Source organism: Drosophila biarmipes, chromosome X, assembly GCF_025231255.1.
Source record: "Drosophila biarmipes strain raj3 chromosome X, RU_DBia_V1.1, whole genome shotgun sequence".
NCBI lineage: Eukaryota > Metazoa > Arthropoda > Insecta > Diptera > Drosophilidae > Drosophila > Drosophila biarmipes.
The window spans coordinates 17,328,888-17,349,974 of NC_066611.1; the positions used below are offsets into that span (position 1 = coordinate 17,328,888).

At 46.9% G+C, this 21,087-nt stretch overlaps 1 protein-coding gene across 4 annotated transcripts in view; it reads left to right on the forward strand.

The window, feature by feature from the left end:
* Positions 1-21,087, forward strand: part of LOC108021964 (optomotor-blind protein) — a 67,212-nt gene that overhangs the window by 40,814 nt on the left and 5,311 nt on the right. For 3 of the 4 annotated variants that reach the window (XM_017090796.3, XM_017090798.3, XM_017090797.3), the window contains exons 5-6: positions 18,608-18,754; positions 18,827-18,903. In XM_017090796.3, the coding sequence (XP_016946285.3) occupies positions 18,608-18,754; positions 18,827-18,903 (224 nt within the window). Of the gene's footprint in view, positions 1-18,607; positions 18,755-18,826; positions 18,908-21,087 lie in introns of those variants that run through there. The other variant, XM_044092855.2, reaches the window with a different exon arrangement.

The window sequence follows — 21,087 nt, forward strand, 5'->3', positions numbered from 1 at the left end:
ACAGAAATTTAACTGCCAGAAACAGAAACAGAAACAAAAACACAGAAAAAAGGCGGAGGAGGCACATGCAACGTCGAACCTGGCGCCACAAAATGGGCGCAACGTGGTCAACCACCAAAAAAAAAACCAGAAGAAAACACCAAATTATAATACAAATAAATACTAAACTCAGGGAGGAGTGGGAAATTAGTATGCGTCTGCGGCGGCAACTTCATTTTTCGATGATTTATTAAATGAAAAATTCTGCCTGGGCATCCTGACGACTTCTACACGCGTCTCATTATCAAATGAAATTATACTTTTTATTATGGATTATTAATAATTTGTGACACGTACTCGTTGGTTCCAGGGAAACGGAGGGAGAGGAGTGATTTCGGGTGACTCCGGTTCGGATTCCGAGTCCATTCCCGACGGGCGCCCACCTCGATTCGATTCTTTTTCGCCTCAGAACCTGAGTCACGCCATCCTCGGGAATGTGTGATCACTCTTTCGATGCGATCACTGCTAAAAATACCTGATTAAGTGCGCGAAATTGCAGTCGGAAATTATTCAAGGTTGAATAATTAGTATATGTTTTTGATACGTCGAACTGGAGTGGTGGGCAGCCATGGATGAAAGGTCTCCTCTGGGCCTGCACTCGGTAATCGGAAAACGTTAGGTTTTTAGGGTTCATGTAGGGTAATTTATGGAGGGAGTTTATCACTTCTTTTAAGATATTGCATTCAGAAATAATTGCTCTTTAGGGAATTCTTTGAATATTTCTTAGGGAAATTTATATATTAAAAAATGTTAGGATCATTTAACATCTTTTCTTAATGTGTTAGGATTGCGTAATATCTCATTAGGTAATAATTATAATAGGCCTGTCTATAGGGACTATACTTTGAATATGTAAAGTAAGTTTTAGAATTTTTAAAAATATGTTAGGATTGTGTATTACCTTTTTAGGTATTATAATAAAAAGCATGTCTATAAAGACTGTTCTTTAAATATATGTTGTAATCCTTAGAGTTTTTTGTTCAAATATATTAAGGTAGTGTATTATAATATTACTATCATTGCATGTCTATAGAGACTATTCCGCGTAATATTTCAGTTTGGATCACCTGAAACCCCCTGCTGACACCCCAATGACGAATTACAGATGGTCCTTTACAGTTCTGGGAACCCGAATAATTGTATTTGCCTGACAATTTAGCTTATCGTGGCTGGGATTGAAGATGGGGCTTTGGGATGGCCTTCTAGTGCAGTGGTGCTACCCACATGCCATACATATAAGACCGACTAATGACCGGCTTCATTTATTGATGACGATTATAAAGCAATTTGTGCAAGTCAACAATTCCTGACCCACTGGCCGAGGTGGTCGAGTGGAATGGGGCTCGGTGGTGCGGTGGTTCGGTGGTTCGGTGGTGCGGTGGGCGCTTTCCAGTAATTAAGCGGGCGACGATCGACCAAGTGGGTTAGCAATTAACCCTTGGGCCACTCCGGCTATTTATTATTTATATATAAATATTTTTTTTATTACGTTCACGATTAAAATGCACTCAGGGCGATGACAAATTGCAAGGGGAGTGTACCTAGTTTAATTGCCCGGGCTGTGTGCTTTTGCCTTTGCTTTTCCTTCTGCGACTGCGAGTGCGTTTCGCGTGCGTCTTGGCTTGAGAAAAAGTGGGAAAAATAAAATAGTATGAAGAAAAACGCGCGCACTGTGCTAATTATAGTCGCCCCCTCTCTTTCGCCTCGCATACGGCCCTCTCTTTCTGGCGCTCGAGTGGCCACCTCATTCACACATTTCCGCCATTGTGGTAAAAAGCCATTGCAATCGCTCGCTCTCTTTCTGGCGCCTCTGCGCCTTCGGGCTTTGGCTTTCGCTTTCTCGTCTTCCCTCTCCCTCTCTCCCTCTCTCTCTCTCCCTCTGGCCAGCTTCGTCATCTTTATTTATGCCCCAGTCGTTCTTTTCTACCTTTTCTCCTCCTGTTGTTGCTGTTGGCCCTAAGTGTCTTTTGTCAAGCGGCCATGGATTCTCCTCCTGCCGATTCTCCCGATTCTCCAGTTTCTTCTGCTCTCGGGCTGCATTTCTTCGCTGCCCACTCGAAAGATCCTTAAAGAGCAGCTCTGATTTTCTCTTTCTTTTTTTTTAGTTTTACTGCTCCTGATCATATTTCTCTGGTTCTTAGTTATTTGTATTCCCGATTTTTCTAAATATATATAAAAAGTCTTAAATATTATCTTACACTTTGAATTCTTCTGATTTGGATTCCTAACAAATCTTCTGGGCCGGAAATACATTTGTTTGAGTTTTTTTGGGTATGGTCACATTAAAATTTTTTCAAAGAATCTTAGTTTTATTAATATATACTTTAATATATTCTTAAAAAGGCACTCTTTTAAGCTGCACTTTGTAATTCAAGGTTAGTGTTGGTATATATTTCTTAACATTAATAATATATTTTTATTTTTTTAGTGCACATTGTTTGTTGGGCTCGCCCTGCGTTAATTTATTCTGCTCATTTGTTCGCTGCACCGCATGCAAATTGCCACCAGCCATTGCTGTTTCGCCCGCGCACTTAACCTGACACCCGGAAAAAGGAGGAGGCTCTGGTTTTTCGGTGGCGGACGGGGTGGCCCTGTGGATCCGGTGGAGTACTGCCAGCACTTGACAAACACCCAAAAGCAGCAGCTCTCCCGCCGTCCCTGTCTCTCCTGCGGCTGTCTCCCTCTGCTTTTTGGCGCTCATTAGGGGAAAAAATGAAAAACATTTCCGCCTGCCGAGTGGCAGGCCATATCCTCGCATTTTGCTCCCCGGTTCAAGTGCGCTAATGTCTTTCGAGTGCTTCGCACTCTTCACTCACTCATTATTTAGGCATTATTATGCGGAGATTCAGTGGGGTTTTTTCCATTCAGCATTCAGCACCCAGCATCCAGCCTCAGCTCCTCATTGTCACAGGTCTCTCCTCCTTTTGCATTTTCCATTCCCGTTTAATTGGATTTCTTAAAGCTGCGCCTTGACTTAATGGGATTGCCATTTGTGGCGAAATGCGATTTGTGATTTTCCGATGCGAGTTCTTCAAGTGGCCGAGCGGATGACTGGGTAGCCCCCATGATTCCCAATGAGTGGCAGGTGTTGGCAGCCCGAAGTCGGGCTGGGGGATTAGCCGGGCTCAGTCGATTGTTTCCTGTCGGAGTTTGATTTGTGGCCGGGGCTGGAGTGGTCTATCGGGCTGTGGGCCGAGTGGCTTGCGCCGCCAGAAACCATCTAAATATTGATGGGAAATTATAGCTCAAATTGTTATTCAAACTTCTCCAAATACTGCTCACATATTTGTTTCAAATTTCCAGAGAATTCGTCTCCCCAAAATACCATACAAATTTGATGAACTTTTGATTGCTGGCCAGGCACACTTGTGAACCCTATAATTTCGATACTCAGCTCGGTTTTCCCCCCCCCCCCCCCCAATCTTGAGCCACGTAGAGTGCGTGTGTTCCACTTTTGTCTGGCAGCCATTTACAAACGATTTGTCAACCGGCCAACTGACTTAGCTTTTCCTGCCTCTTGTTTTTGGGGGCCCCCCAAAAATACCAAAAAAAAAAAGAAGAAAAATCGAAAAATCGTGGCTTGTTTAGACGGTGGTAGCCCTTGGCTAAGAACTACTCAAAAACATATTAATCATGCAGCATCAGCAGGCCCAGACAGCTGAAGACAGCACACGAAACGAAATCGTTTAATTGCCACTAACTCGGGCCCAGACTTGGGACCTCAGACCTCAGACCTGGGTTCTGAGTCAGTTAGGGCCCAATTATGGCTGATAGACAGGGTAGCTGCATGGGATATGTACACGGGGAGAAATTTATCATGCTTTGGTATGAAAAATGTAAAAGAAAAAATGTATAGGTACTAAAGAAAAATATTACAAACGAAAATGTACTTCAAAAGTTATAGTTATAAGGCATTATGAAGGAAGGTGACTATTTTCTGGACAGTCTGATCAGGAAAAACTAAAATGAAAATTAGAATTTAATTCAAAGATGTTAACTTAGCAAGGACCTTACCACACTCAGACCACAAGTCACTCAAAATATTAAACATTTTTAATGTAAAATCCCATCTGTTCTTTCTCTGCTGATCTCGAACCCGACCGAGGTGGGCAATTTGGCGTTTATCAATAACTACTGGGAGATCTTTGGTGCCCTTAGGAGCACCTCGCCGAGCTGGTCAAAATCAACAATGCTAATATGTGTGGGTCGCCCGCAGGTCGAAGCCACAGCCATGTCTCTGGGCCTTTGGCTTTGTGGTGTGTAGTATCTCTGGCATATCTGTATCTGTGCTAACGACTAATTTCAGTTCCCACGGAGATTTGAAAATTAACATTTTGCTCAGCTCTTCGGGCTCGGGGGCTCTGTTTTGGGCTGGATTTCGGTTTGTTGTTACAGTTCCTGCGGCTAAAATCCAATCGAATCCAATCCACCTGTGTGTATTTCGGATATTACCTGGCTGACTAAGGCCCGGGCGAAGCGCACACGGAGGGACCCAATAATTTTGTAATTAATGATGTGAGAATGAGCTGCGGACAGGCCGGGTCTGGGCCCGAGTTTGAGAGGCAGTGGCTGAGGCTAAGGCTGAGGCTGAGGCTGAGGCTGAGGCTAAGGCCAAGGCTCGGGCCAAAGACTTAACCCCTTGTGGCCCTCGTATCCCTCTGGAGCTGTCGACAGTAGGGTGCCCCATGAGTGAGACCCCCGGGCTGCTGGCTTGTTTGGCTTTTTGTCATCATCATCATCAGCAGAAGCGGCAGCCCAGCAGCCCAGCAGCTTGGCAGCATCATTAGAGCCGGATTATACACTCTTCTGAACCGCTTTCTGTATCTGTATCTGTATCTGCATCTGTTTTGTATCTGTGACTCTGCCTTTTGTCTCCGGCCCCTGTGTGTGTGCCCGAGTGTCGCCAAAGGCTTCAAGTGGCTTTCTATTGTTGTGATTGTGATGATGATGCTGCTGTCTTCCCTATTGATTAATTGACTGAAATCGTGTTTGGGCCTTAATGCGCACGGTGCTACTTGAGCGCCACAGTGCCTCTAATGGAGGGAGGCCTGTAATGATATCTGAATCTCTGGGCCAATTAATTAAATGATATTCGAGAATGTATATTTGCTTATCAGGTCATTCATTTAGGCAGGAACTCATTTACATAATAGCCTTTTGAAACAATTTTAAAGCAGAAAAGGATTAAAAGTTCCTGTGAAATGGGAAGCTTACGGGAACTTGCTTATATCAAGTTATATTTCCAAGTTACATTTCCAAGTTCCAAGAAGCTGAAGTAACTTGGCATCTAAGAAGTGTTGTGATAAAAACTTAAGAATACAAATGTATCTTATGCAACTAAAGGTATCTGTAGAGTTTAAGCTCCCACAGAACCTATTGGTTTAGTAGAAAACTTATGATTGAAACAATTATAGGCTGAAGTAACTTGGTGTCCAAGAAGTATTCTGATGAAAACTTAAAAATACAAATGTATCTTCTGCAACTGAAGGTACCTATTCGAGTTTAAGCCTCCCCCAAGACCTATTGCCAGTTCTGTTTCCCGCCTAGTTTCCCACCACGGAACCTTTCCCTGAACTCTGATTGGGGACTTTCCCGGCCTGTGCTGGGCGACAAGACAGCTACCATCTGGTGACGACGACGACGGTGGCAACTTCTGGTTGTGCTCGCGGCCTCTCGGCTTAGCCCGACCATCCCCCGTGGAATTTATCTGTCTTCCCGGTCGGTCTTGCAGTCTTTCCTCCCACTGGCGGCCATTTGGGGCGGCCACCCGCTGCTCACGACGCCTGCTGATAGGCCACCCCGCCACAAAGTTGGGGCGAAAAGGCAGACCTCAGCCAAGGCAAGGCATAGGAAACCATGCCACACCATCATGCCACATACCACCTTCGCATGGCTCACTGGCTAAGTGTTGCGCTGCTTGTAGTTTTGTCGTCTCTCGGCTGCTGATGTTGTTGTGGTTGTTGGTTGCCGGTGGTTAGTTGGTTGGTTGTTGCCCCTCGGTTGTTGGTTGTTGTTCTGGGCTGGCAAAAGGTCAGAACTCAGGCTGCTGTTTTTGTCGTGCCAGCAACATGTGTACCCCATCACATGGTCGCCACGACAACGTTGAGACCCAAAAGACAAGAGCGGAGGCCCTTCTCCTACCCTACCCCCGGTGCCCTCGCCGCCCTGGCCCCTTTTTGATTTCGCCAACCGCCCCCGATGCGATTTCGATTTCTATCGATGAATTTCATTTGTGTTCTATTTACTGATAGCCATCTAAACTGCGCTCCGCTACCGACGGCCAGCCAACTTAAAGTCAAAGACGCTGCCTAAGCCAATTTGTATGCCCCCGGAGCCGGGGCACAAGCAAATTTTATGCAGTCAGGGGCCCCCATCGATATATATATATATATACATATATATATATATAAACCGGTTGGTTGTCGCTTCCTTTGGCGCACGAGTTTTCAGCAAAAATTTCTTATCTGTCCCAGAGAGCCTCGCTGTTTTCTCGAGCTGGCTTCAAAAATTTTATGGCAGCGCCGACCACCAGCAGCAGGGAAACGAAAGAAGAAGAAACCCAAGAGAAGACTCAGAAGACTCGGCTCCAAAGACACAACACTGTAGAATCTAAAGACACTGGCGTTAGCAACGTGGCGACCTTCAGAAGACAGAGAGCCACGCATTTGTCTCTACGCCATAAAAATGCAGGGACCTCGGCTTATTATTTTGGCAGTTCGAATTTGTTTCGGCCTGGAGCCGAGGAGCTGAAGAAGAAGCTCGCAGAATTGGGTGGAATCGGAGAATTGGGCATCCAGAGCCGCGGCCTCCGTTGATTTCGAGTTAAGATTTGAATGTCGCTCCTCCTCCGCCGCGAAGACAATGCCCCAAAGTTGTTGTCGTCGTCGTCGTCGCCGTCGTCGTCCTGTGGCGCTCACAAAAGCTCGTGCTCGGCCAGAAACCCAGAAGACCCCCTTTTCGAAACCCCTTTTGCGACTTTGACTGGCCGCTGGTGGCCTCAACGTCGCCTTCGTCGTCGTCTGCATCGTTGTCTGGGGCTCTTTTATTTTATTTGCTACGTTTTTTCGGTCTTACCTCTCTGGGTTTTTGATTTTCTTCTTTTATTTTTTATTTATTTTTTTTTTTTTTTTTCGTTTTTTTTGGGCTGGCTGGCGCCTGCGGTATTCCTTTGTCGTCGTCGTTTTCGCTTGTCGTCGGCTTTGGAGACCGCTCGCCTATATGAGAAATGATCGGACATGGGAAACAAAAGATTTGCAAATGTCTTTGGCTTTTTGGTTGCCGAATGCAGCTCGGGCTTGGGGTTGGGGGAGGGGGCCTTCGGTGGACGGTAGATGGTGGACAGTGGGCGACAGGTGACGCCAGCCAGCCAGCCAGCCAGCAAGCCAGCCAGTGGCCAGGCATCTATTTAAGCCAAGAGGCTGGCCAAGCCAATTACATACAAAATACAAGGCCTGACAACGACACACATTCATCTTGGGACGAGGCGACGCGACGGCGGCAACACAGGCGCCGGCTAAGCCGCCGTCCTGTAACAAGCTTTCGGGGGCAACATCGCATTGGATCGTATCGAATCCCCAGCCAAATGGTATAAATGGTATATGGTATAGTAAGTAGTCACTGGACGCGGCCCCTTCCTTCCTGCTTTGCATGAGGATGTCGGGATGTCGGGGACGTCGGGGATGCTGGAGCTGTTGTTTCTTGGGCGTGCTGCCTGCCGACGCCAAGAGGCAACCGCCAACTTGTTAATTAGGCACAAACGAACCGCAAAACGCGACAAGGTCGTTCTCACTGTCGATTTGCAGCTAACGGGTTTCAATGTTGCAGCTGCAAGAGGCACGCACTCTTGGGTAGCTAACCCAATTCCAGAAGCTGGGGAGGGGGGATTTTATTGGCTTAGACGGCTTGAATTTTAATTTGAAGTTATTCTGTGACACTTGGGGAGTCTTGGAAGATTCGAACTTGAAGTTAGGAAGGAACGAGCAAGTTTGCTGGTGAAAAATTCCAGACTTACTGAAGCAAGGCCCCACGTTGGGCGCCTCATTTAATGGCCTTGGTACATCGTGCATAGTTGTAGGCCAAATTTGAGAGCAAATCTATGGGCCCTTAAACTAATTGAGTAATTATTTAATTATTGTTCTTAGGGCTGCCGCAGTTGCCGTCCCCAATTTGTGTCACTTGAGGGCCCCACGTGGGGCGCCACAAAGCGAGCTCAACAATGGGGATGCAGGCGACTTTCGACTTTCGAACCAGCGGTGGCCCGCACTTTGGGCGCCTTATCGCTGCTCGTCTTGGGTGCTTGTGGCGGCTGTCGTGGACCACCGGTCGCGAAACTACCGCGTTCGCCGCTGTGTGGCCCGGTTCAGTTCGCTGCGACTCGCGTCCGCGCCGCAAAAAAGCAAAAACGCAATGTGGCACTTAAGGTGGCTACCGCTGGCAGCTCGCTACGCAGGCGCTCCGATTGCCCCACAAAGCAGAAACCCCTGCCCCGCCGGTCGGTCGACTGCTTGACCATTCCCCCATTCTGCCTTATCATTAAACGCATAAATGCGAATCTGCAACATCCGAAGAATAAGAAGAAGTAGCAACAGCAGCCTTGTGCGGATATTTATGGGACGTAAATTTTTATGCCTCGGCCTGGGATCGATATGTACTTGGCATAGGCCATCGTATTTCCCACCGAAACGCGTCGGTAGCAGCGCCATTGCCATCGTCATCATCGGCATTATCATTATCATCGTCGACATCGGGTATCGTCGTCGTCGTCGTCATCGTCATCGTCACATGAATCTGCCATTTTATTGCCAACTTCACTTTGGCGGCAATGTTATTAACGCACATTTTTATGGCCTTCCCGAGGATGCTCTACCTTTTTTCTCTTCGATCTCCTCTTCCCTGCTCTTGGCCTTATGAAATTAAAATTAATTTCTAAGTCTGGATTTCTGTGTGGCTCCGTGGACTTTCTTTCTGCTGCCGGACTCAACTTTGACCAGCTCAGTCATTAGCATAGATCGCTGTGGGATCGCAATCACGGAAATTGTGGGCAGTCGACCTACTACCTTATAAGACCTGTGTTCATTTTCTCCACTTTGTATGTTATTTTTTGTCGATTTTCGGGAAGGGGGCCGTACGACGATTTCCGTTGCAACTGATTAGCTGCCAAATTGGTGCCGGCCCCCGGGGGGATAGAGAAGGGGAAACCAATCCAATATGAATGAACAACAACGACAATTTCCTCAATCAACGCCGAGGGGCGGTGTGGGCTGATTAGCATAATTTTACACTTAATTTCTCGATTAGCCACAAGAAGCGACAAACACACACAGGTCGAGAGTCGAGAATCGGAATTGGAATTGGCTTTTATTGGAGCCACTTTCGGGGCGATTGCAGCGCACCTTGGCCCCTAAAAACGTTTATGACCCCTAAAACGTTAATTAAAAATACATATTCCGCTTTGGCCCCAAGGCGAGGAAATGCCATCTATGGAGTGTAAAATATCTATCAGTTCAATAAAACTTCCGCCTGCTACTATTCTCAGCATTAAATGTTTAGTGAATTTATAATGGCGACTTGATTGTCCAAGTACTGCGGGGCCACCAGGGTTTCATTAATGCCGAATAGGCAGCAGAACTTTTCCGATTTTCCCTTCGGTGAATGAGGTTTCTTCGTTTTCCCTGCCCCCAAAAACCAGCTCGGTTGGAGTTTCATGCATTTGATTTTGGGCCTGCTAATTAATTTTTATATCCCTTCTCTTCGCCACGCTCGGCCCTGGCCCGTGTGTGTCTGGGCCTTTTCCTTCTGGTTAATTAAGAGAAAAGAACTCCAATGGCAGCCAGTGCCTGTGATCTCTGGGCTCTTCCTCGGTTCTAGAAAGGCCATCCCAACTCGGGGAGTTGCTGTTCGGGGCGTGTGTGAGGCCATAAAAGCGGGTCGCACAGCGTGTGGCACTTCTCAGGCCCTGGGAGACTCCGAAAACTCTACTAAACACTGAACACAGAAGAAGAAACCCTGCCCACACACACGCTGCGCTGACCCATTATCAGGCTCATTTCCATTTCCATTCTCTCTCCCAGTCCCCAGACCCTTTTCAATTTTCATTCAGCAAAACAAAAGCCTACAAAACGCCACCATTCCAGAGTTTGAATATCGCACAAGTGACGATTTGTAGGCGATACAGTGAGATGAATGACTGACTGATGTCCGGCTTCGAGTAATTAAGTTATAAAACAATTTTAATGCTCCGCTGGCTCGGCGTTGAGCCCTCTGATAAGATAGCGGCCTCTCATCAAAGGGCAGTGGATCATCTGTGGGTCACTCAGTCAGTCAGTCAGTGAGCGGAGGAAAAGAAGCGAGGAGGAACCCAAATCGATTGCCAAATTAAGAACCCAAAACTGGTCTCCCGTCTCCCACAAGCAGCGGCACCTCGATATACCATATAAATGCGGCTCATTAGTCGGACCTGCGCAGCCCATTAATTGCCTAGATATCTGGGCTATCTGACCCGGCTACTGTATTTGCCATCGCCACCGCCATCTCCGCTTAGTTTCAGTTTCAGTTTTGAGTTCCAGTTTTAGGTTGAGTCTGCGCCTCCCTGCCCCGGCTTTCACTCCCCTTTGAGCTTTTATTTTCATTAACATAAAATGTTTTGTGTTGATTTTTATACACAGTAAATTATCGGCAATTTATGCCGCAGTCGGGGCGGTCGAAAGACCAGGCTCTCTCGCTGTGGAACCTTTCACATTTTTCCCCGCACTTCGGCTTCCATTCATAAAAGCGGGGCGAACACTGCGTATGCTTAATTTATCGACACTTAATGTCAATGATGCGAGTCGGGCCGCACTTCAATTAAAGTCCAGATCCTCTCACCCCAATGCCCCGCCAGCGCCGAGTGTGTGTCTGCATTATGCTTAACACTTGTCGAACAGTAGCCTGGCCCTCAGCCTGGCCGCCAGTTCCCAAGTCTCTCGGAGATCCCAGTCCCCAGTTGCCAGTTGCCAGTTCCAAAGACGAGCCCGCATCGCCACAACTCTTCTGCATGCGTGCAAATAAATTTGTCTTTTAGTAATTGCCCAGTTTTCGGAAGGAGAGGTCCCGTGGGTTAGGGGCTTGGGATCTGCGATCTGGGAAAGGAGACACGGGTTACCAACCTGGTATAATCATTAACGCTTCCAGCTGAATTTCATTATGGGAGCTAAAGAGCAGTAAGTCAGAGGGAATGCTGGCTGAAATCGAAGTATTGTAAGCCCTTTAGGGGTATGTGATTCTAAGAAGAAAGATATATAGATCTATTTATCAAAAGAAATATCTACTGAGATCTTAAAAGACACCTGAACCTTTGAAGATACTTTATACTTAGAAGACAAATATATAGATCTATATATCAATAAAAAGATATACTAAGATCTTAGAATAGCTTTTAGCAAGAGGTACTAGATACATATGGGTTTACCAAGAAGTAGAGGCCCAGCTTAACATTATATTATTATATTATATTGTAAGCCCTCAAGAAGATACTTGATTCTAAGCAGGAAGATGTCTTAGAAAGAACTACCAAGATCATAAAGATACTAAAGTAGAGCCCCAGCCAGCGTTGATATGTGTACATTGAGTAAATCCAATTGATCAAGAAGTACCTATTAAAACACCTTCGAGTTGAACTCCCTTCGGGTTCCCATTGATGGATTCCCAGCTCCCGAAGGGCCTCCTCCCCCGGCCACTCCGACAAGGCCAGGTAGATCGGCGATCTTCGAAGAGCAGCTGAACTACTTAAGGTAAACAGCAACACCAATCGCAACACCGACACACACGTTATTTGCCTAAGCGGACAACTTTGGTGGACAATCGCTTAATGGCTCGCCTGCGGAACATGAAAAAATACTCAAGTGTTATCGATTAATGTCCAAGTCTAGCGGCTACCGAACGAGCGGCTGAGCCACAGCCCAGAGCCCGGAGCCCAGAGCCCAGAATACAGACTACAGAACACTCCAGAGACCCAAGAACCCGAACCCGAACCCAAAACCGAAACCCAAATCGAAAGAAGAGGCGACCGCTGGAAACCCGCTTCTGCTGGCCTGCTCAGCCAAAACTCAGTGGCTAAATGGACGACAACAACTTGAACGACAACGACAACGTCGCGAGTTGTTGGTTCTTTATTATGATTATTCGCCTTTTTAATAAAGAAGAACAAAAGGCGCCGACAAATATGGCAAGAGGCGAAATAAAACTGCGGGTCCACAAAAACAGAGTGGGGGAAAATAAAACAGGAGAGGGGTTTCAGTTGATTGCGGCATTCGGATGGTGCTAATGTCATCGAGCGTTGAACACCTTTATCAGTGTTGCATTGAAATGCACACACGCATGCGCCGAATGGCCAGTTGCATGTTGCATGCAACACCGCCGCTGCTACTCCTTCTTATCGCAGCAAAATAGTTGGCCCATACCCGAGATCCCCGAACCCCACAGCCAACGATCCTACCTCTCGCAGTGGTGGGTCGCCGTTCAATTTATTAGCTGCAATAAAACGCAAATCATCGGGCCGCCGAGCCAAGGGAGCGCGGCATCGGCAAAGTGTTGAAATCATTTGAAATATTTGTCATTCGCAGATAGTCCAGTGCAACGGGGGCCTATGCCGTACAGATCGGTAGCTCGCTCGCCCGACCATTAGCCGCCCCTGGGAGCCGATCCCAACTATCCGATCCGCTCGCCTTTATCTATGGCCCGCCGAGCTCTCCATAACTCGACTCATTTATAAACGGGCAGCGGCGGCGGACTTCACATGGGCGGCGGGGCCTCTCCTTCTGACCAGTCGCTAATTTATGGCCCTCCCATCGACCAGACTTCGGAATGGTGGGGTGGGGGGAGTCTTGGCAAATAGCAAATAGCAAACGCAAAGGCGATAAATAATCATCGATAGTTGGCCTAGGTGTTTGCGCTTCGTGTGGGTGGCGCGTACAAAACGATTATTAATGAAGCAACCGCGACCAGGCGCATTACAAATCGATTAACGTCCATTGAAAGGGTGTTTTACGAGCCAAACTGCTTGAATTGGCTATGGCCAAGTTTTGCAAATCGATTATTTACCGATAAGTTATGGCTTATTGCTCCTTTTTTGAGAGGCAGAAAAAGAGTGTTTAATGAGCTCATATTTAGTATATGATTGCTAGAGATGATAACTATTTCTGACACTTATCGATGCTATCGGAAATTAATCGAAATTTTATAAGTAAAAAAAAGGTAAATAAAGTATATTTTTTATGGTTCCTAAAAACAAATTAGAAATTATAGTAAATGTATATTTTAATCGTTTGTGTTTCTAACGTTTAACCACGCTTTTCTGACTTATCGGTTTAATCGAAATTTAAGCGATAATTTTTTGTTACTTATTCTACAAGTTAAGTTAATTTAGTGGATGCAAATAATGTACTCCTTTTGAATCCTCAATGTCTTTCAAACTTGAAATAAAATTCGAAAGCATAGCAAGTGTTTACAATAGCTTGAAATAAGTATCGATTTAATCGAAAATTCATCGATTTTTTTCTATAGCTTTAGCTTTGTTAATCAGGGTAAACTTAGGTGCCTAGGAGCAAGTAAGAGGCAACTCAAATGCCAGCCACCTTGGCTTTCTGCTTGACTTGCCGATCTGGCCGCGACCAGCGTCTATCGATAGCCCGTGGCTATCGAGCCTGGCGGGGATCAGTGGGCCGCATCCAACCGCAGCCACTGGGTGCCAGAACTCTAGTTCCGAGCTGGCTTTTCGCTGGGCATTCGCTTCCAGCTCCCGGCCAATCGACTGTGACTGTTTCTTGTTCGGGAGAGGGGGTGGATATTTTCCAGAGGACCAGACACGATCAATTTGCATACAAAAAAAAAGGAAAAAAAAGAGAAAAAACCGCCGCCGTGGACAGGCAAAGGCATCATTAGGCAGCTGCCGTAGCGATTTCATTGAATATCGAATGGGTTTCTTTTTTCCTTGCTTTTTGTTATTTTTTCTTTGCTGGCCCCAAAACGCCGCCCATTTTGCTAAGCAAATTTGCAATTGGCTGCAGTTGGCTGGAGTTTTCAAAATGCTGGCCAGGGGGGACTCCGCATGCAGCATACAACTCTTTCTGTCTGCCTGTATCTCAATCGGTTTTCGGGTTTCGTTGGCCTTCGCTTCGTGTTGTCATTAAAATGTAAATCCGTTTAATTAACATTTTATCCCCCTGCCCCCGCCCAGTTCCTGTCCTGAAACAACGACCACCGGCCGATAAGGCAGCCGAAAAGAATTGTTATAAATTGTAAATAAATTTGGACTCGGCCAGTGTATTTCTGGAGTTCGAATACGAATTCGTTTCGATTGGCAGCTGCATCGTGTGAGTTTTGACATGTCCGGCGGGAGCAGAGATTTCGGAGGCCTGGGTGGCGGCTTCGATTGGGCCTGCTGGCCCGGTTTCTCGTCTTTTGTCTCTCCATTCGGGGGGCATTAAAATTATGCATAATTTACAGATTAATATGGGCCCGACAGCTCCGGCGGTGGCCTGGGAGTCTTCTACTTCTCCCACTGGCATCTACCTGATCCGGCGGCTTAATTAAGACATGGTCTGCGCGAGGCTGGGACCCTCTGATCTCTGATCTCCGATCGCGGGCTGTTGATATTTATGGTGTAGATCGCTCGGTATATGCATATCGCTTAATACTTAATACGGCCTACTGCTTAATAAACACCGGCGGGCTTAGTCATCGCGAGGCGCTTCAATTATGGCCATAATTGGTCAACAGGTAGCCGAAAATGGCTGTGCCGCCTAATTGAGTCCCGGCGCTGATCGCGAGTTTATCATTGTCATTGGTTGCCGGTGGCCGGTTGCCGGGGCGAGCGGCGCCTTAGAACCGCCGAGATCATTGAACCAGGCCAACCTGAGTGATCAGGTCGAGGGTGCCCGACCGGGCATCGATCTTCTTCACACGATCTGGCCAACGAAAAAGAAATCGGAGTCCAATTAAAAGCCAAGCCGGCCGCGTCCGACATTCACTCACGACCAGAGCTCTTCTATTTTGTGGGCTATTTTGCCATTTCGCTGAACTTTCCACCGAGCGGAGTCCATTCAGTCTAACTGGCGATCGCCGTTAACTCGCCGGTTACATGCCAAATCGAATCAAAGTGTGAGTGATCATTCAATTAACCCAGCACGCCAGCAACACCAGCAACAGCAGCAACAGCAGATGCAACAACTGCGGCAGCAGCAACATGGACAACAACGCGACGACAGCAATCACACAAGGCAACAGCGACAGCGACAACGGCAACGACAGTAGTGCCATCATCGGTTAAATTATGTGATAATATGCCAACAATGAGTGTGCAACAGCAGCAGCAACAACGAGCAGCAGCAGCAGCAGCAGCAACAGCAACAGCAGCAGCAGCAGCAACAGCGATTTTACCTTTTAGCAATCAACACGCAAAAGCCCAAAACAAACGTGTTGCTGGCGGGGAAGGAGCAACAGCAACAGCAGCAGCAGCAGGGTGCAGATGCAACCAGCAAGCAGCAACACGTAGCAGGAGACAAGAGCAGCAGCAGCAGCAGCAGCAGCAACACCAGCAACACCAAAGGCAACATAAAATTGTCGCACCATTTTTGGTATTGACCGCCGGCGGCTCAATCAGTTTGTCACCCGGGCGATATATAGAGTGATTAACTGCTCGGCGGATTGCCACGGATTGCACTTTGTCAATATATGCGCAGAGCAATCAGCGAGTCGCAGGAGCCACTACGTGTGGCAATGCAGCAGTGCATAAGTGCAATCATATATACTCGTATATATGTGTGTGTGCTAAAAATCTAGGCAATATTTGATGCATAATTGCCCTGGGTTTTGTTCGCCAATCAATTCAATCAGCGAGTGCAATCACGACAGCAGCAACAGCGGCAGCAGCAGCAACAGCAGCAGCAGCACTTGCAGCAGCAACATCGGCAACCCAGTGGCCGCCTGTTTGAGTGACGACTGCGTGGCGTCCGTGTAATCGCACTTCATGTCTAATTAGACTTGTTTATGCCCATTTGGAAAGGAGCAGAGCTCCGAGCTGCGAGCTGCGAGCTGCGAGCTGCGAGCACCGAGCCACATTGCATGCTTATATTTTTATGGCTATCTTCACGGTTATTTTCATTTAAATCGCAATCCAAACCCGGCGCAGAGCCCGGCCACCAAAACGACATTTTAAATGACAATTTTGCGCCTGGTGCGCCATGCATGGCAGCCCAATGAAAAATTAACGTAATAATGCAAATTGTTTTATCAATAAATTCTAGACGGCGTAATTATGATGATTGTTCAAATGAATTTATGTGTCAATAAATTTAAAGCAAATTAGCAAATGACGTTTTAAGTAGACGACGGCAACGACGACGCGTTTTGCCTGCGATTTATGGACTGCACTGCGATTTGTTTGCCATTTTTCAGCGCGTTTTTTTTCGGCTTTCGTTTGGCGTTTGATGGATGATCGCCGGTCGTAAAGTGTTTGCCTCCGAAAGGCCTTCCCAGCCGGATTTTGGGGCTTTTCCGGGGGCCGACAGGCGGCTGGAGCAGAGCGTTTAGTCCAAAATGGCGGGCAATTAATCAGCTCTTTGTGGGCATTTGTTTGGCCTTTTGTGCTTCGCTTTTTCGGTGTTTGTCGGTGTTTTTCGCTGCCTTTCGCTGCTTTTCCGCTCTCTGAAGTGTTCGATTGAAAGCCCTGTTTGACGAGGGGGCTTTAGGGGGTTAAGGTGGCAACCAAACGATATTAAACCTTGCTATTTACTAAAAGATAATTACATTTTGGCATAACAAGCTAGCCAAACGAAGGGAAGTTTTTTAAATTTAATACATTTTAGCTACATTTTTACAACTCATTAAAAATACTCGAAATAAGGATAATGAGAATTTATAATGTTCTATTGCCATGATTATCATGTAGTCAAATGTGGTTATACCCAGTATTTGCCTAGTACTCATAGTGATATTCATGCTCATTAATGGCTTGTATTTTTTAATGATTGATGTACATTTTCTAGAATTTTTTCTATAATCATTTTCGGGGTTTGATTACTTAATGTACCTGGTATTTGGTAGTAGGAATACTTTATGATAGTAAACTATTCATAAGTTCTGATCCTTCTAACTCATATCGCTGCTGTTCCAAAATGAAGTCATATCCAAACTCCTGGCATCCCTGAATCTCCACCCAAAGCACCCAAAACACCCGGAACACCCATTCACACAGCACTCGCATTAGTCACACCTTCGTTTCTGTGGGCCCGAGTCGCCATTGGTGGTCTGGCGGGCTTGGGGCCTTGGCTTTTCAGCGAGAGGCGTGCGAATCCGGCGCAGATACAAGATACAAGATACTCGTACTACGAGATACACATTGTGGGCCGTCTCGCTTTGTCCGCTCTCCCTGTCTCCTTGCTTCGCTCGTTCGATGTAGCTTTTTTTCCATTCCAAATTACACGAACAAAATGGCGACGGCTGCTGCTTGTGGGGTCTCCACACGCAGCAGCAGCAACAGCAGCAGCAGCAGCAGCAACAGCAGCAGCAGCAGCAGCAACAGCAACAGCCAGAGACACGGCAGCAACTTGTCCGGGCTTTACTAGGCCTGTTTGTCGCTTAATCGAAGTCGAGCCGACGAGTTATGGTAATTAAAAAGGTGTTCCTTTCTGCAACAGCGAAACGGATCGAAATGGATTGGGCCCTCTCCGTAGAGGCGATATTGCAGCTTGCCTGGGGGGTCTGCGGCTCCAACCCCTCCCCCTCTGTCGGCCTTTTCTTCTCGGCCGTCGACAAATTCATATTTTATGACAACAACTTTGTATTGGCACAGGGCTCTCGCGCAGTCCGCCCTTGCACCTCCAACTGGACGGGCCACTAAGTATCTCCGCCTCGGTTTTCTCGTGCCTTCTGGTGGGTGGTCGCCGGCTGTTCTGCAAATGTTGCCGCCGTCGATGTTGCTGTTGTCGCTGTTGTTGCTGGCGTGCAAAGTGAGCGGCGACGGCGGCAATCGTCAGCAATGTCGCCGTATTTTTCGGGGTCCCTTACATAGGCAAACTTACGGTAATGGCACTGGGAGAAAAGTATTCAAGAGCTAAGTTCTCTAAGTGAAAAGCGTAAATAATGAGCTTTTTTCAAGAAAGTATTTTCTTATATTTTTATCAGTAAAAATAAGAACTAAGCTTTTTATTAAGATCTCTTCTTTCTTCTCTTTTTGTATTACAAGAAGTGGTATTACCCTCTTTTCTATCAAAATGGATTGGACAATGTTGATATCCTATATCTTTTGTCTGAAAACTCACTTTGACAGTTCGATTTTTTCTCTCAAGATGTTAAACAAGCGCTCAAAATATAGTTTCTGTTGTGTGCTTGGCAAATCACTCCTCTAGCAGCTGCATCTGTTTTTCTCAGTGTGCTTGGGCTGGGGCTTCTCTGCCGTGTAGAGTCTAGTGCCGCCGTTCCTTGGTCTCCCGTTTTTGTTTTCCCCCGGTTGGTCGACTCGAACCAACCACGGCCCTGTGACAATGCCACTAATCCCCGTCCGTTTGCATCTATTTTCGATTCGCCGCCGCAGACGATCCTGAACTCGATGCACAAGTACCAGCCGCGGTTCCACCTGGTGCGCGCCAACGACATCCTGAAGCTGCCGTACTCCACGTTTCGCACGTACGTCTTTAAGGAGACCGAGTTCATCGCCGTCACCGCATATCAGAACGAGAAGGTGAGTACTGCCATCAAATCGAATCGATCGTCTATATGGTGTATTGATCACCGCCTTTGTCTCGCCCCACAGATAACTCAATTGAAGATCGACAACAATCCCTTCGCGAAGGGCTTTCGTGATACTGGCGCTGGCAAGCGGGAAAAGAAGTGAGTATTACTGGTGAATGGGGGTTATTCTATGGGTTTCGATGCGATAAGGCACTACGGGGTGGTAGAAAATGGGAAAATAGCATGTATTTTTAGATATCAGATCCCTTAATATAATTCCTGAGAGAAAAAGAGCTTAAATTATAGTTTTTATTGATGATAAGACTGATTTTTAAGAAAATGCTGCACTACTTCAAAAACAGGATCATAAATAGTTTTATAAATACATATTTATTTTATACTTAGGCTTCTTTAACATGGGATCTTAACCTACTAGCCATTTTCCAAGTGACTTTAAAGAGCTCTATAAAGAAGTTGCTTGCTTTTCCGGGACAAAATCCCATTCCACTTCAGTTGTCCCCCGGAAAATCATTATCAAAAAGCAAACTAATCAGGACACGGCTAATGGGAAAGGGGCAGGGTAGGTGGAAATGGAAATGGTTGCCCTTTTGTGGCCGTCAGACAATCAAAACTTTGCAGCTCCCTAGCCGAGAACTCATTTGTCTCTTTGGCATCGCATCGTAGCCAAACCATTTGCCAACTACCGACTGCCATCTACCATCTGAATCTCCATCTCAATCAGGCCAGCCATCCATCTATGTATCCCTGCCCCCTTGCCCCGTTCTGCGGCTTGATTAGCAGGCCAAAGCGACGGGCAGATACAAAGATACACAGCCACAGATACAGATAGAGATAGAGACTCGAGCGGGGGCGAGAGGGAGAGGGACATTAATTTTTGTCAAATCTATGCGGAACTAATTAGCCTGCAGCTTGTCAAATTGCAAGTCATACAAGGGGGGGCTGGCCGGGCTGTGGGCGTGGCCGGTGCGGATGATACGGCCGATGTGTGGAGCCCGGGATGATGGTGCTCATGGCCATTTGGCTTCTGTTTGGCCGGGGTAACACTGATGACTGGCACCTCCGAGCCGGCCGCCCGAACATGTAATCCATATTGATGGATTGATTTCAATTTCCTGTCGGCGGCGAGGGGGCGGAACACCCCCCGGGGGGCTGTTAACGATGATGGTCGGCGAAAGCTTTGAGTTTTTAGCACACAGATTTTCCAATTTCGGCTTGCCACCCACAGTGGGCTGGACAGCGGACGGGGGGCTGTTCCCAGATCCCTTGGCATGCTTTTTTCTCTCTGTGGAGTGGTTCCGGTTTCCTGCGGCTGACTTAGCATAATGATGAATGACATTTAATGGCCGAAAAACCCCCCCTGTTTAAACGTTACAAATCAATTTTCATCCACACATCCACCGCATTTGACACAAACAATTTACTCAACTTCAGCTTGGGTGCGGGGCAGGAAAGCCGAAAGCCAAGAACTGATTACTTCTGGCTTGATTGGCATTAGCGTGTCTGTCTAAACTAAGCCGAAAAAATCACGGAATTTGCCTGGTCATTGATGTGACAGCCGGTTGTCAGCCAGTCAGTTCGAAGAAGGGAACTCTATTTTATTTCCTACCAATTGGTAATTAAATGCGGCTAAGAGGGGGGGGGGGGGGCTGAAGGGGGTTCGAAGAGGCCAAACCGCTAAGCCGCTTACAAATCCGCAGAGCAAACGGGCCAAAGTAGAAGAACCCGAAAGTCCTGAGAGCTGCCAAAAATCCTTGGCAATTAGTGACGACTTAGTCAACTCTTTCTGCTTTTCTTTCTTTTTTTGTTTTTGAACAACCCCTTCTAACCGCCACGCCCCTGCCATGACAACAAAAATATATCCTGGGTGCTGCTGCGGCAGGAGGATGACGGCGATGATAATGGCATTCCATATTCCAATGTTAAGTCCTTCACAGCAAGAGATGCTAATTGGTGGCAATCTAGTGCGCAACTTCCGCCGGAATGATATTTAACTGCGGCATACAAAAAAAAAAAAGAAGAGGAAACCCCTTTTGGCAAGTCCCTTAACCCGCGTGACCCCCTTAACCCCCTGCCACTGGCCGCGGGGCAACGAGAACCGGAAATCCAAAGTGAAAACGTTTTAGCAGCAGCAATTGAAATTCGCTTTTCTCGGCGCCTTTTGTTGTTCCTGTTGCTTTGGGATTTTTGCGCAAAAACTCTCACCCCATTTAGGATTATTCACTCCTCTTTTTTTCGCTGGCCCGAGGCGTTAGTTGACAATAGGTCTCGGTCTCTGGCTATATTTATATATATAAATAAGTATACAAAGGGCAGGGGGCTTTG